The 16,560-nt window shown below is 46.0% G+C and overlaps 1 protein-coding gene across 7 annotated transcripts in view; it reads left to right on the forward strand.

Moving 5' to 3' along the window:
- The first annotated feature begins 593 nt into the window (after positions 1-593).
- PPCDC (phosphopantothenoylcysteine decarboxylase) overlaps positions 594-16,560 on the forward strand; it is a 97,177-nt gene continuing 81,210 nt past the window's right edge. For 4 of the 7 annotated variants that reach the window (XM_030186670.1, XM_030186641.1, XM_030186666.1 and 1 more), the window contains exons 1-2: positions 1,133-1,217; positions 1,305-1,511. In XM_030186670.1, the coding sequence (XP_030042530.1) occupies positions 1,311-1,511 (201 nt within the window). In that variant the 5' untranslated portion in view covers positions 1,133-1,217; positions 1,305-1,310. The other 3 variants (XM_030186662.1, XM_030186654.1, XM_030186648.1) reach the window with 3 other exon arrangements.

The raw sequence follows: 16,560 nt of genomic DNA on the forward strand, positions 1-16,560 counted from the left end.
ACCACCAGTCCCGCTGCCCACCACCGGCTCTGGCACAGACTGTATAAGTCTGCCCAGCACTATCCCCGCCTCCCAACCACCAGCCCTGCCTCCCGATCTTGACTAAGCTCCTGAGGATCCATTCCTTCGGCACACTATGTTACTATGTTATAACACCAGGATTCCCAAGGCAGATTGCAACAGTTAAGATGAACCCATCAGGAAACAGGATATCCTCACTGAAATGTGGCTATTTGTATTGTATAGAAGAACAGTAAAGAAAAATGAGCACAAACTACAGAGTTTATAATTGCTGTTTCTACCAATAATTTTTGATGCTGTTTTAGTGATATTTAATTGTTATTTCTTTTCTCCTCCACCTTTTAAGGTACTGCCTATCCAACTGGAACAGCTTTAGACTTGTTACAGATGGACCAACAATAAAGAACGACAATGTGGATGCAGCAGCTCATAGGTTTGCTTGCTTTGTTTTGAGTGTATGGCAATGACGGCTGCGTGAGGAAGGGGAAACAGCGATTAACCAAATTAACTTCCTTGCTTACAGTGGACTAGATAGGCTCACTTCCACTCTTTAAACTTCGACCACGGAGAACCCGGAAGGAGAGGAATAGAGAAGGTAGCACTGGGTTATTGCTGCTGATCGCGGTATACTGTAAGCAGAGGTGGCCCTCAAAACAAAGAAGCACTCTATTCTTAAGGTAGTACTTAACAGATCCGGAAGATCCCGGGGATTTGAGTAGAAATATCAGTCATCATAAGAAAACAATATAACCATCACAAGTTGTTTTGGATAACCAATATGGCGGCAAGCTCCGCTCACTGGCTTGAGATCAGCTAATGGGCCAGACAAGCTCATGCCATCTCCTGTCATTAAACCTCCTTGGTATCAACGTTTCCAAGCACGGTGAGAGGCAAACCAGAAAAGGCTGACGCTTGACCACCGACGCCCTACCACTTTGCTGCAACCAAGGAGGTGTAATGATCGTAGCATCAGGATTCCTGCTTTTGCTGAGCTCGCTGCGTCCGCGCTGTCAAAAACACAGGAAGTAACGTTAGAGGAGGCGGAACGCGCCGGCGTCTCTGTTTGGCTTCCAGTACCAGACCTCAAAGACAAGTTAGTTTAAAGGCAGGACGAGGGAGGGAGGAGAAGGAGATGACAGGATTTGTGGTGGTCAGAGTGTCAGGCCAGCCATGCGTGTGATAGTATTTCTTGGACAGTGAGCGGAAAACTGGTTGGACCAAGGATTAGGGGGTTTCCTCTCATCCAGTGCATTGCTCTGACATCTGTTTTCTTTCTTTTAAAGATGTGAATGCTGGAAGAGTGTAGGATGGAGGCAGAAGTTGCAAGACAGGGTGGAGGCGTGCCTACACGGGAGTCACTGGCCACTGTGGGTAGTTCGCATAGCCCTTCAAAACCACTGAAAAGCTTCCATGTCCTAGTGGGTGTCACTGGGAGCGTGGCTGCTCTGAAGCTGCCCCTTCTCGTTTCTAGTCTATTGGAAATTCCTGGGGTGAGTGTATGCAAACAGCTTCAGGCATTTTTTTTTTGGGGGGGGGGGGGGGGCTACTAGATATATGCTGTGCAGTACACACGTTTAAAAGGCAATTTCTGCTCCATGGAACTTCCACTGTAGTCAAAACTAGTGAAAACAAATAAGAGATTTCAGGGAATTTGTATATTACAGTGAACGTGGATAAAGTTAAGAAAGCTAAAATAGAGAAGAACCAGCGTTTAAGATTTAAAAGCATGTTTTACTAGTGAGGAAAATATGTGAAGGAACTCGGTGCATTGATTCTTTCCAACCTCTTTGCATGTGTGGAATTCTGTGTGTTTGTGTGATCTCAGTAACAGCACCTACACTTTCCCTACTGCCAGTATAACTTCCTTACCCTTCATTCTCCCTCCCTCCCAACCAACCACACAGCAGAAAACTACTCTGCAGTTCCCAAATATTCCATTGGTTAAAAAAAAAAAGCAAAGTTTGATAATATAACCATTAGATGTCACCATTAAGATTTGAAAGGAATGTATTTTACATTGAAACCAAGGAATGCTACTATACTAATGTAGCAGGTATTGATTGTGCTGGTTCTACCACTAGAAGGCTGTACATATAGCAACCAGGCTATGTTTAAAGCAGGGGTCATCAGCTGAATTCTCATTAGAGCTTCATCCTAGTTGTAGCTGCCATCTTTCTTACCTTAAAAGAGGAAACTTCTATTCCCATTGTTACCTTTCTCAGGAGAAATTTGAGTACATTCTTGTGGAGGAGTAGCCTAATGTTTGGAGAAGCAGTGGTTCTTGACCTGCTGCTCTCTGTGATCTTGGATAAGTAACTTAACCCTCAATTGCCTCAGGCACAAACTTAGACTGTAAGTCCCAATACCTACAGTGGTGGAAATAAGTATTTGATCCCTTGCTGATTTTGTAAGTTTGCCCACTGACAAAGACATGAGCAGCCCATAATTGAAGGGTAGGTTATTGGTAACAGTGAGAGATAGCACATCACAAATTAAATCCGGAAAATCACATTGTGGAAAGTATATGAATTTATTTGCATTCTGCAGAGGGAAATAAGTATTTAATCCCTCTGGCAAACAAGACCTAATACTTGGTGGCAAAACCCTTGTTGGCAAGCACAGCGGTCAGACGTCTTCTGTAGTTGATGATGAGGTTTGCACACATGTCAGGAGGAATTTTGGTCCACTCCTCTTTGCAGATCATCTCTAAATCATTAAGAGTTCTGGGCTGTCGCTTGGCAACTCGCAGCTTCAGCTCCCTCCATAAGTTTTCAATGGGATTAAGGTCTGGTGACTGGCTAGGCCACTCCATGACCCTAATGTGCTTCTTCCTGAGCCACTCCTTTGTTGCCTTGGCTGTATGTTTTGGGTCATTGTCATGCTGGAAGACCCAGCCACGACCCATTTTTAAGGCCCTGGCGGAGGGAAGGAGGTTGTCACTCAGAATTGTACGGTACATGGCCCCATCCATTCTCCCATTGATGCAGTGAAGTAGTCCTGTGCCCTTAGCAGAGAAACACCCCCAAAACATAACATTTCCACCTCCATGCTTGACAGTGGGGACGGTGTTCTTTGGGTCATAGGCAGCATTTCTCTTCCTCCAAACACGGCGAGTTGAGTTCATGCCAAAGAGCTCAATTTTTGTCTCATCTGACCACAGCACCTTCTCCCAATCACTCTCGGCATCATCCAGGTGTTCACTGGCAAACTTCAGACGGGCCGTCACATGTGCCTTCCGGAGCAGGGGGACCTTGCGGGCACTGCAGGATTGCAATCCGTTATGTCGTAATGTGTTACCAATGGTTTTCGTGGTGACAGTGGTCCCAGCTGCCTTGAGATCATTGACAAGTTCCCCCCTTGTAGTTGTAGGCTGATTTCTAACCTTCCTCATGATCAAGGATACCCCACGAGGTGAGATTTTGCGTGGAGCCCCAGATCTTTGTCGATTGACAGTCATTTTGTACTTCTTCCATTTTCTTACTATGGCACCAACAGTTGTCTCCTTCTCGCCCAGCGTCTTACTGATGGTTTTGTAGCCCATTCCAGCCTTGTGCAGGTGTATGATCTTGTCCCTGACATCCTTAGACAGCTCCTTGCTCTTGGCCATTTTGTAGAGGTTAGAGTCTGACTGATTCACTGAGTCTGTGGACAGGTGTCTTTCATACAGGTGACCATTGCCGACAGCTGTCTGTCATGCAGGTAACGAGTTGATTTGGAGCATCTACCTGGTCTGTAGGGGCCAGATCTCTTACTGGTTGGTGGGGGATCAAATACTTATTTCCCTCTGCAGAATGCAAATAAATTCATATACTTTCCACAATGTGATTTTCCGGATTTAATTTGTGATGTGCTATCTCTCACTGTTACCAATAACCTACCCTTCAATTATGGGCTGCTCATGTCTTTGTCAGTGGGCAAACTTACAAAATCAGCAAGGGATCAAATACTTATTTCCACCACTGTACTATACCTAAATGTAACTTGCCATGAGCTACTGAGAAAAGTACATAAGTATGGCCATACTGGGACAGACCGAAGGTCCATCGAGCCCAGCATCCTGTTTCTAACATTGGCTAATTCAGGTCACAAGTACCTGGCAAGATCCCAATAAAGTACAATACATTTTATGCTGCTTATCCTAGAAATAAGTTAAATCCAGTAGCAAACTACTATATAGCAACCATTATGAAAGCAATACTGTTTAGTTGTTCTTTTTTATAAGTTCTACTCTGAAAAGTAATAATACACATCATTGTTCGTACAAGCCAGCTCAGTAGAGATTAGAGGTCAGGGCCTATTGCTTCAGGTTCCCCTGCTTACAGTCACTCGTTCCCCCACACTTAGAAATTTAGTGTGCAAGGGGGGGGGGGGTGCAGTTTGACGTGGTTGTCTTCTGTCAACGCAAATGGGGCCACAGTGCTTCAACATAGTTTGGATCTCTGGAGGTAGTGAGGCAAGTTACTTTAATGTTTTAGCTTGTTGCTAATCAACATTTATCTCAAGTAGCAGCAAGTGCTATGCAAAAGATGTACAGGTAAAAAATAATCCCTGGCAGAAACTGCTTTCACAATTTTAGGATTTGAAAAGGTGTATAAAAACAAGAAAACCGTGAAATGGCAAGAGGGACTGAAATATTTAACTGTGGTGTCACCTGAGGAATTATAACTATATTAGGAAATTGAAAGCTGTATTCCATGTCTTTACAGTAATACTCTGCCAATGTGGTGATTTGAAGGTCAATAAATAAATTTCTTATATTTTTGTATTAATATAGGAGGAAAAATATTTGTTTTTTTCTTTAGAGATTTGAAGCAGGAGACAGATGCTAGCAGATGGGAAAACAAGGAGAGAGGCTATAGAGGAAGCAGTAGAAGAGGCAGGGAACATATACTGGGAAAGAAGAAGGGGAAGCAGTAGAAGATGCAAGGGATGTATCCTGGGGAAGGAAGAAGGGGAGAGGATACAGGAAGGTGAATGGTGGGGAAGAGGGGTGTATTGATTACGGACTCCAGTCTATCTGCTCTCCCTCACCCATAAATACATATTTATTTGTTACATTTGTACCCCACATTTTCCCACCTATTTGCAGGCTCAATGTGGCTTACATAGTGCCATGAGGTGATAGCCACCTACGGTAAAGAAACAAATATAGAGTGAAGTTATTTACAATGAAATAGATATGAACAGACACATCGGGGAATCATAGAGAGTGAAGCTATATAACAATCATAAAGTTCAATACAAGTTTGGATATCTTTGTGTTGCTGGATTTAGGTAATTAAGTTTGGTCAGTAGGATATGCTCTTCCGAACAGGTAGGTCTTTAGTAATTTCCGGAAATTGAGGTGGTCGTACGTAGATCTCATGGTTTTTGGGAGAACATTCCAGAGTCTTGTACCTATAAATGAGAAGCTGGATCCATGAATTGATTTATACTTGAGACCTTTGCAATTAGGGTAGCGGAGATTTAAATAAGAACGTGATGATCTGATTGAGTTTCTAGTTGGCAGGTTGATGAGGTTAGACATATATCCTGGGGCATCACCATATATAATTTTATGGACCAAGGTACAAATTTTGAAAGTAATACGTTCTTTGATTGGTAGCCAATGTAATTTTTCACGAAGAGGTTTGGCACTATCGAATCGCAGTCTTCCAAATACAAGCCTGGCTGCCATGTTTTGAGCTGTCTGAAGTTTTTTTATAAGGTTTTCTTTGCATCCAGCATAGATTCCGTTGCAGTAGTCTGCATGGCTTAGGACCATCGATTGAACCAAATTGAAGAATATTGCCCTTGGAAAGAATGGTTTCTCTTGTTTAAGTTTCCACTTTGAGTGGAACATTTTTTTAATTGTAGAGTTAATTTGGCTCTCAAATGTAAGGTTCCTGTCAGTTGTGACACCGAGGATTTTCAAATTCTCTGAAATAGGGAGAGTATAGTCTGGGGTGGTTAGGTTCATGGGAATGTTTGAATTGTAGCGAGATGAGAGGATGAGGCAGTGTGTTTTTTCTGCATTGAGTTTGAGCAGGAATGTATTTGCCCATGAATTCATGGTATGCAAGCCGAGATTAATTTCATTGGTAATATAAGCACATAACAGTGTCCACCACTGCTGTACATAGAATGTCTTCAGTCTATTATAAAGAAGGAGAGACAGACTCGGAAGATCAACAAATGTGAACTTCTACACATATATCCAGAATTGCCTTACAATATTTGCTTATTATACTACTATCATGCTTTATCATTATCATGTTACCCAAGATCCTTATGCAATACTAAATGTCTATTTTCTAAAATATCCACTAATCATGATGTAATTGTAAGCTACATTGAGCCTGCAAAGAGGTGGGAAAATGTGGGATACAAATGCAATAAATAAATTAAATAAAATATGAGAAGCAGATCTTTTATTAACAACTTACCAATCAAGAATACAATGGTTATTTCAGATTAGGACTACTGCAAATCAAGTCTAATCAGAGTAAACAGGCTTCAGGCTTTTTCTCATGGACGTGAATTCTCAGTAATACATCTCTGTTTTCTAAAGCTGACATCTGTTACTTTTATATATTCCTTCTTAAATTAAAGCCTATTATGATTACGTAGTTAAGCCCGCCTTTTCTTTCTTCTCCAAAGTTGCTTTTAAAACTTCTTCTTTCGATCATCTGTATTTCTATTTATTAGTTCTCAGTTTCTATGTTTTCAATGCACTTAATTTAACAATTTACAGTAAATCACCTTATTTCTGATTATTCAGTGTCATTCTCATTTTCATCCTAAAACCACAGGTTCTGTTTATCTGTTTGTCTACTTCCATATTCCCCTAAAACTGTGCAGAGTTTATAACCCATTCTCATAAATTCATATTTCAGTTCCTTATTAAAACTGCCTTCAACTGACACCGTTTCCTTTTCTCATGTCACATGGTTCTATTAACAGAACAACTGTCACTAGAGCTGTTCCAGTAAATCATAACAGTATTTTCTGTAAATGACAATTGCAAGACTTTTTCATTTGTCCCTTTGACCTAATGAGGCCTAGCTCCACACAGATAACCAAGCTATTATTCAGCTTCCTATATGGCCCCAGGTCATGTCCAGCATGTGGTCCGGGGTCCCATATTTACAGGGGTGAAGAAACAATAGGACAGACACTGAAGAGAGAATTGTTAGAACTGTTGGTGGTAAATGATGAGGAGAATACAGGCATAAGGAGGAATAGGGAAAGGAGGTGGAAGGGGTGGGAATTGTGGGATGGGAGACAAAAGGAATGAGAAAAGCTAGAAGAGAGGAAAATAGTGGAGGGGTTAGAGAACTGAAAGATATGAGAACTAACCAACCCAGCTTTATCCAGTCCGTCCTTCCCAGCCTGTTTCAATCCGTCTGCTCCAACCTGCTTGTACCAGTCCAAATGCTCTAGCGTGCTCTAGTCCGCTTGCTCCGCCTGCTCTATGCTCGTTCCAGTCTGCATGATCCCAGCTTGTTCCAGTCCGCCGATCCAGCTTCCCCTGCCTGCTCCTGTGTTCCAGTCCGCCTGTCCAGCTTCTCCTTGCTTTTTCCAGCCCATCTGCTCCAGCCTACCTGCTCCGGTACACCTGCTCCAGCCTGCCCGCTCCAGTACATCTACTCCACCGTGCACCAATCCGCCTGAACCAGCTCTCCGTGCTTGTTCCAATACACCTGCCCCAGCCTGCCTGAACCAGCTTCTCCCTGCTTGCTCCGGTACATCTGATTCAGCCTGCTCCAGACTACCTGATCCAGCCTGCTCCAGACTGCCTATCTCAGCCTGTTCCAGTCCGTCTGCCCCAGCCAGCTTGCCCCATACTGCCTGATTCAGCCTGATCCAAACTACCTGATCTAGCCTGCTCCTGACTGCCTGCCCTGCCCACCTTCCTACCAGCTGATCCAAACTACCTGATCTAGCCTGCTCCTGACTGCCTGCCCTACCCACCTTCCTACCAGTTCATCACTCCCCTGCCCGACTGATCACCTCACCTGCCTGTTTCCCAGCTCACCTACCTGCCCTGTGAACACCTCAGCCGCTACTCATGGCCCCCATTCACATCCTATTCCTTGCCCTGTCCCTCCCTAATCTTTTCCCCCTCCCACCGCTATCTACCTCATGATCTCACTACCCATCCCTGTCCTCCCCCGTCTTCTTCACTACTGCATTACCCTTCCTACCCACCTCACCATCCCTACTGTCTTCCTCCTCCTTCTTGGCTCTCAAGCTTTAACACCTCCTTCCTGCCATGAACCCTTCCCCTTTCCTCCTAAGCGCATCCCGTCTTCGTCGCCTTCTTCGCCCTTCCTCTCCCACCCTTCTCCGCACTCTCTTGCTCCTTCTCCTGTTATCCGCGGGAGACATCAATCCCAACCCAGGTCCCCCCCACCTGTCCTCGTCCTCATCTCATCTATGCAAACGCTCCCGCGATAGCTCCAATCTCATCTCTATTCCCCTCCTCCCCCCCTCCTCCCTCCCCTTCTCGTGCGCCCTCTGGAACGCCCAATCGATCTGCAACAAACTTCCCTTCACCCACGATCTCTTCATCTGCCATTCCCTTCAACTGCTCGCCCTAACTGAAACCTGGCTCACCCCTGACAACACTGCCTCAATCGCAGCCCTATGCCAGGGAGGTTATCTTTTCTCCCATTCGCCCCGCCCAGTTGGCCACGGTGGCGTCGTCGGGCTACTACTTTCGCCCTCTTGCAGTTTTCAACCTCTCCACCTACCTCAGTCTCACTGCTTCTCATCCTTTGAGGTTCACTCCATCCGTCTATTCCACCCACTACCACTCAGAGTTGCAGTCATTTACCGCCCCCCTGATAAGTCCCTCCCTTCCTTCCTCACCAACTTCGATGCCTGGCTCACTGTTTTTCTCGAGCCCTCATCCCCATCCCTCATTCTTGGGGACTTCAACATTCACACTGATAACCCATCCGACTCATATGTTTCTCAGTTCCTCGCTTTTACCTCCTCCTTCAACCTCCAACTGAGCCCCACCACCCCTACTCATAAATCTGGCCACTGTCTTGATCTCGTCCTCTCTTCTACTAGCTCACCCCCCACTTTCTGCGTTTCAGCTCTTCCTCTCTCTGACCATCACCTAATCACATTCACACTCCAGCACCCTCCCCCTCAATCTCGCCCCACACTAACTACTACGTCCAGAAACCTCCAGGCTGTTGACCCCCCACCTTATCCTCTAGTATCTCCCCTCTCCTCCCTTTCATCATGTCTTCCAAATCTGTTGACAAAGCCGTCTCCATTTACAATGCCACTCTCTCCTCTGCTCTAGATACCCTTGCACCGTCCATCTCCCGTCCCACAAGGCGTACCAATCCCCAGCCCTGGCTGACCCCTTGCACCCGATACCTTCGCTCCTGTGCCCGTTCGGCTGAACGCCTCTGGAGGAAATCTCGCGCCCATACTGACTTCATTCACTTCAAATTCATGCTATCCTCCTTCCAATCCTCCCTTTTCATCGCTAAACAGGACTATTACACCAAATTGACTAATTCCCTCAGCTTTAACCCTCGTCGTCTCTTCGCCAGCCTCAACTCCCTCCTCAAAGTGCCCTCCGCTCCCACTCCCCCCTCACTCTCTCCTCAATCTCTGGCCGACTACTTCCGTGACAAGGTCCAGAAGATCAACCTCGAATTCACCACTAAACCTTCTCCTCCTCTTCATCCGATAACCCACTCTCTCAACCAACCTACCCAAGCCTCCTCCTCCTCTTTTCCTGCCATCACCGAAGAGGAAACCGCCCATCTCCTCTCCTCCTCGAAATCCACCACCTGTTCCTCTGACCCCATCCCCACCAACCTACTTAATACCATCACTCCTACTATCACCCCCACCATCTGCCATATCCTCAACCTCTCTCTCTCCACTGCAACTGTCCCGGACACCTTCAAGCATGCTGTGGTCACACCACTCCTCAAAAAACCATCACTTGACCCTACCTGTCCCTCCAACTACCGCCCCATTTCCCTCCTACCCTTCCTCTCCAAGATACTTGAACGCGCCATTCACAGCCGCTGCATTGATTTTCTCTCCTCTCATGCTATCCTCGATCCGCTTCAATCCGGCTTTCGCCCCCTACACTCGACAGAAACAGCACTCTCTAAAGTCTGTAATGACCTGTTCCTCGCCAAATCCAAAGGTCACTACTCAATCCTCATCCTCCTCGACCTATCTGCCGCTTTTGACACTGTCAATCACAACCTACTTCTTGACACACTGTCCTCCTTTGGGTTCCAGGGCTCTGTCCTCTCCTGGTTCTCCTCTTATCTCTCCCATCGTACCTTCAGAGTACACTCCCATGGTTCATCCTCCTCCCCTATCCCGCTCTCTGTTGGAGTTCCTCAGGGATCTGTCCTTGGGCCCCTTCTTTTTTCAATCTACACCTCTTCCTTAGGCTCCCTGATCTCCTCTCATGGTTTCCACTATCATCTTTATGCCGACGACACCCAGCTTTATCTCTCCACACCAGAAATCACTGCGGAAACCCAGGCCAAAGTACTGGCCTGCTTATCCGAAATTGCTGCCTGGATGTCCAACCGCCACTTGAAACTAAACATGGCCAAGACTGAACTTATTGTTTTCCCACCCAAACCCACTTCTCCTCTCCCTTCACTCTCTATCTCAGTTGATAACACCCTCATCGTCCCCGTCTCATCTGCCCGCAACCTCGGTGTCATCTTCGACTCCTCCCTCTCCTTCTCTGCGCATATCCAGCAGATAGCCAAGACCTGTCGCTTCTTCCTCTATAACATTAGCAAAATTCGCCCCTTCCTCTCCGAGCACACCACCCGAATCCTCATGCACTCTCTCATTACCTCTCGCCTTGACTACTGCAACCTACTCTTCACCGGCCTCCCACTTAGCCATCTATCCCCCCTTCAGTCCATCCAGAACTCTGCCGCACGTCTTATCTTCCGCCTTAACCGACATACTCATATCACCCCTCTCCTCAAGTCTCTTCACTGGCTTCCAATCAGATACCGCATACAGTTCAAGCTTCTTCTACTCACCTACAAATGCACTCGATCTGCAGCCCCTCCTTACCTCTCCACCCTCATCTCCCCTTATGTCCCTACCCGTAACCTCCGCTCTCAAGACAAATCCCTCCTTTCAGTACCCTTCTCCACCACCGCCAACTCTAGGCTTCGCCCCTTCTACCTCGCCTCACCCCATGCTTGGAACAAACTCCCCGAGCCCATACGTCAGGCCCCCTCCCTACCCATCTTCAAATCGTTGCTCAAAACCCACCTCTTCAATGTCGCCTTCGGCACCTAATCACTACACCTCTTCCCAGGAATCTGTAACTGCCCCAACTTGACATTTTGTCCTTTAGATTGTAAGCTCTCTTGAGCAGGGACCATCCTGATTTGTTAATTTGTTAATTTGTACAGCGCTGCGTAACCCTAGTAGCGCTCTAGAAATGTTAAGTAGTAGTAGTATGAGAAAAGCTAGATAAAAATAACAGATGGCAAGGAACAGAAAAAATATGGAAGAGCAAAGGAGAAAGAAACAGCATGGGTCCTTGATGGGCTGGTGGCAGCAGTACGTTGTGGCACTACAGTAAAACAGCTTGTGGGGAAGGAAGTGGGATTGCCCCACTGCTTATTTACAAAAAATTGTGCCCTATAGAAAATGAGGGGGAATATTGGTGTGTAGACCTAAGGGCCCTGAACAAATTCCTAGTCCGAGAAAAGTTCAGGATGGTTTCTCTGGGCACCCTTCTTCCCAATGATTCAGGAAAACGATTGGCTATGCTCTCTGGACTTAAAGGATGCCTATACTCACATCTCGATACTCCCAGCTCACAGGAAGTATCTTTGATTTCGGTTGGGAACTCGGCACTTTCAGTACTGTGTGCTGCCCTTTTGCCTTGCATCTGCGCCCAGAGTCTTCAGAAAGTGGCAGTTGTTGCAGCATCGCTACGCAGACTGGGAGTGCATGTGTTTCCTTATCTCGACGCTTGCCTGGTGAAGAGCACCCCGGAGGCAGGGGCTCTATAGTCCATGCAGGGTTTGTAATCAATTATTCCAAGTCCCACCTTGTCCCGGTACAGAAATTGGAGTTCATTGGCGCTCTGTTGGACACACGGACGTCTCGAGCTTATCTCCCCCAGGCAAGGGCAGACAATCTCCTGGCCCTAGTGTCCTTGGCTCGAGCGTCTCAACGGATCACAGCTCGGCAGATGTTGAGACTTTTAGGGCACATGGCTTCCACAGTTCATGTGACTCCCATGGCATGTCTACATATGAGATCAGCTCAGTGGACCCTAACTTCCCAGTGGTGCCAGGCCACAGGGGATCTAGAGGATGTACTCCATCTCTCCACCGAGTTTTGCAGATCCCTTCAGTGGTGGACCATTCGATCCAATCTGACCTTCGGACGTCCATTCCAAATTCCTCAGCTGCAGAAAGTGCTGTGACGGATGCATCCCTCCTAGGGTGGGGAGCCCATGTAGATGGACTTCGCACTCAAAGAGCTTGGTCCTTTCAGGAAAAGGATCTTCAGATCAACCTCCTGAAATTACAAGTGATCTGGAATGCTCTCAAGGCTTTCAGAGATCAACTATCCAATCAAATCATTTTAATTCAGACAGACAATCAGGTTGCAATGTATTACACCAGCAAGCAGGGGGGCACCGGATCTTGCCCTCTGTGTCAGGAAGCCATGAAGATGTGGCTTTGGGCGCACCATCATGGCATGCTTCTCCAGGCCACGTATCTGGCAGGCGTAAAAGACACTCTGGCCGACAGGTTGAGCAGGATCATACAACCTCACGAGTAGTCTCTGAACATGAATGTTGTCCACAAGATCTTCCGAGAGTGGGGCACCCCCTCGGTGGATCTTTTTGCCACTCATATCAATCACAAAGTCCCTCAATTCTGTTCCAGACTTCAGGCCCATGACAGACTAGCGTCGGATACCTTTCTCCTTCATTGGGAGACAGGCCTTCTGTATGCGTATCCTCCCATACCTCTAGTAGGAAAGACTTTGCTGAAACTCAAGAAGGACCATGGAACCATGATTCTGATTGCGCCTTTTTGGCCCCGTCAGATATGGTTCCCTCTTCTTCTAGAGTTGTCCTCCAAAGAACCGTGGAGATTGGAATGTTTTCCGACCCTCATCACCCAGAACAAGGGGTCGCTTCTACATCCCAAGCTCTAGTCTCTGGCTCTCGTGGCCTGGATGTTGAGAGCTTAGAAGTTGCCTCCCTGGGTCTTTCAGAGGGTGTCTCCCGAGTCTTGCTTGCTTCCAGGAAAGATTCCACGAAAAAGTGTTACTCTTTCAAATGGAGGAGGTTTGCTGTCTGGTGTGACAGCAAGGCCCTAGATCCCTTTTCTTGTCCTACAGGGACCCTGCTTGAATACCTTCTGCACTTATCAGAGTCTGGTCTCAAGACCAACTCCGTAAGGGTTCACCTTAGTACAATTAGTGCTTATCATCAATGTGTAGAAGGTCAGCCTATCTCTGGACAGCCTTTAGTAGTTCATTTCATGAGAGGTTTGCTTTTGTCAAAGCCCCCAGTCAAACCTCCACCAGTGTCCTGGGATCTCAACGTCGTTCTCACCCAGCTGATGAAAGCTCCTTTTGAGCCACTGAATTCCTGCCATCTGAAGTACTTGATCTGGAAGGTCATTTTCTTGGTGGCTGTTACTTCGGTTCGTAGAGTCAGTGAGCTCCAAGCCCTGGTAGTGCATGCACCTTATATAAAGTTTCATCATAATAGAGTAGTCCTCCGTACTCACCCTAAGTTCTTGCCGAAGGTGGTGTCGGAGTTCCATCTGAACCAGTCAATTGTCTTGACAACATTTTTTCCCCGTCCTCATACCCGCCCTGGTGAAGACAAGTTGCACACCTTGGACTGTAAGAGAGCATTGGCCTTTTACGTGGAGTGGGCAAAGCCCTATAGATAGTCCACTCAGCTGTTTGTTTCTTTTAATCCCAAAGGGTGGGGGTCACCATCGGAAAACGCACCATCTCTAATTGGCTACAGATTGCATTTCCTTCACTTACGCCCAAGCTGGGCTGACTGGAGGGCCATGTCATGACTCATAATGTTAGAGCTATGGCTGCATCAGTAGCTTACTTGAAGTCAACCTCCATTGAAGAGATTTGCAAGGCTGCAACGTGGTCGTCAGTCCACACATTCACTTCTCACTACTGCCTTCAGCAGAATACCCGACACGACAGTCGGTTTGGGCAGTCGGTGCTGCAGAATCTGTTCGGGGTTTAGAATCCAACTCCACCCTCCTAGGCTCATTTCTGTTCTGTTCCAGGCTGAACTCTCACTTAGTTGTGTTTCTTTTTAGGTCAATCTATGTTATGTCCTCGCCGTTGCGAGGCCCAATTGACCAATTTTCATTGTTTTCAGTGAGCCTGGGGGCTAGGGATACTCCATCAGTGAGAATATTCAGCCTGCTTGTCCTCCGTGAGAAAATGAAGATACATACCTGTAGCAGGTATTCTCTGAGGACAGCAGGCTGAATATTCTCACAAACCCTCCCTCCTCCCCTTTGGAGTTGTTCCAGTTCTCTATTTTGCTTTTTACTCAACTGAGTAGGGCACGCTCGCGTCGCGGGTGGGAAGCCGTTTGCACATGTGCGACGCAGCGTTCCAGAAGACTCTTTGTTTTTGCTTTGCAATGGTTGCCAGTCTCCTGGGCCGTCGCGGACGACGACCCATCAGTGACAATATTCAGCCTGCTGTCCTCAGAGAATACCTGCTACAGGTATGTATCTTCATTGCGTTGCCCACTGTGGGAATTTGATATGGCAAAGGCATTATTCGGCATTCGCTGTGTACCTGTGCACTTACCCGAGTATGTACCCAAATTGGTTCAATCACCCTTGTAACAAATGGGATATAGAAATATGGTGGTATACTGGAACACCTGCTTGGCCTGACTTTTCGCTCATGACATGGAACTATGCCCTAAGAAACCAGATCAAACTGCATGAGCCATTTGTTAAACGCGCTACCTGTGAGTTAGGGAAATGTAATCCAGTGATCCTTACATTTAAAGGAGTGTATAAGGAAATTAATCGCACCTATATTATTGGAATAGACGCCACTAATGCAGCCCCCATGGCCCGCTTCCGGGTTCTGAAAGCCACGCAGAGATGAGAAAATATTCCCTTGATCACTTACCAAGCAAGAATACAGACTTGTTTCTTTTCTCATGAGAGAGTTACAACAAAGCTGCCAATATGGGTGCTATCTCTGAGTAGTTCTCTAATTTTGTCCTGTCATTTATCACCTTTTATACTCTTCTAAAATTATACAGCTCTAGCAGTTTGTTAGCATTAGTTTTGACCACACTGTAGATAATCATTAGTTTCGACCACCTTGATCGTGATTATCAGACAAAGCTAAAGCAACATCATGCTAAGCAGCATGTTCCATTTCACCAGCAATCATTTATCTATGTTCCAGCTCTGATAACAGAAAAAGCCCCTAAACTACATTCTTTAGTAAACACCTTGCATGGAAAGCTGCTTCATATTATCTTTTCTGCAAGCCTGTCAGCAAGCCTTGTCACATGAGCTCGTGAGCCTCTGGGTTACACAGAGGGCATGATTTTTAGGTCAGGCTGACAGCTTCAGGCCTCTGAACCAGTATTTGACAGGGCCTAGTAAGGTCATTATATACATAAGTAACTAGATAGAAACTCTGAATGTTGAGCACCTGATTCGTATAACATGATATCTGTTTAGTGGCCCTTTACCAGAGGAAAAAAAAATCTCTGCATTAATATAAAATTATAATAGTACTAGGGTGTTCCTTTAACCAGCCCCTCCAAATAACACACTGATTATGATTTATAACAAATTACTATTCAACTTATTATACTTCCTCTGTGTACAATCGGTATGCACAAGCCAGCATATTTGAAAATTGTTAGATCTGACTTTCTTTGTAAACAATTCACAAACACATAGTAGAGAAAAAGATTTATTTCAACGACCCTCCCTTGGGCCGAGGCTGTATAAGAACATTATACAGGAAGCAAAGTGAATACTTAGAAGAATACAAATCAAGATAAAAGTGAGGCTTTGCTTGCTTTTCAGTTTCTTATATACATCTTATATACTAGTTTCTGTGTCTAATTTCTTGAATCAATCAATCATTGCCACATCTGCGAATGTCAGCTATTTTCTTTCCTGGTTCTCAGACGTTCTGACCCCTTGATCTATGCCCTATTAACCCCGTGAATGGTTTCATTGTTTGCACATGTGTATGACTTATAATCAGTCACAGCTGTTGCCAACTGGTACTTTTCCAGCACTAAATATACAAAATCTAAGTGAGATTAAGTAAAAATTCCACCAACAATAAAGAAAGACAACGTGGATACAGCAGCTTGAGTGCACAGGGATCCGGCTGCGTAGTATCCTCCCCCACCTACCTACCTATTCCAGACCTCCTCCCCGAGCCGCAGGGTGCCCTCCTGGCACATACCTGAAGCCACTCTGGTGGTCTAGTGGATTCTTTGGGGCAGAAAAGATCCCCAGT

Source organism: Microcaecilia unicolor, chromosome 1 (assembly GCF_901765095.1).
Source record: "Microcaecilia unicolor chromosome 1, aMicUni1.1, whole genome shotgun sequence".
In the NCBI taxonomy this organism is placed as follows: domain Eukaryota; kingdom Metazoa; phylum Chordata; class Amphibia; order Gymnophiona; family Siphonopidae; genus Microcaecilia; species Microcaecilia unicolor.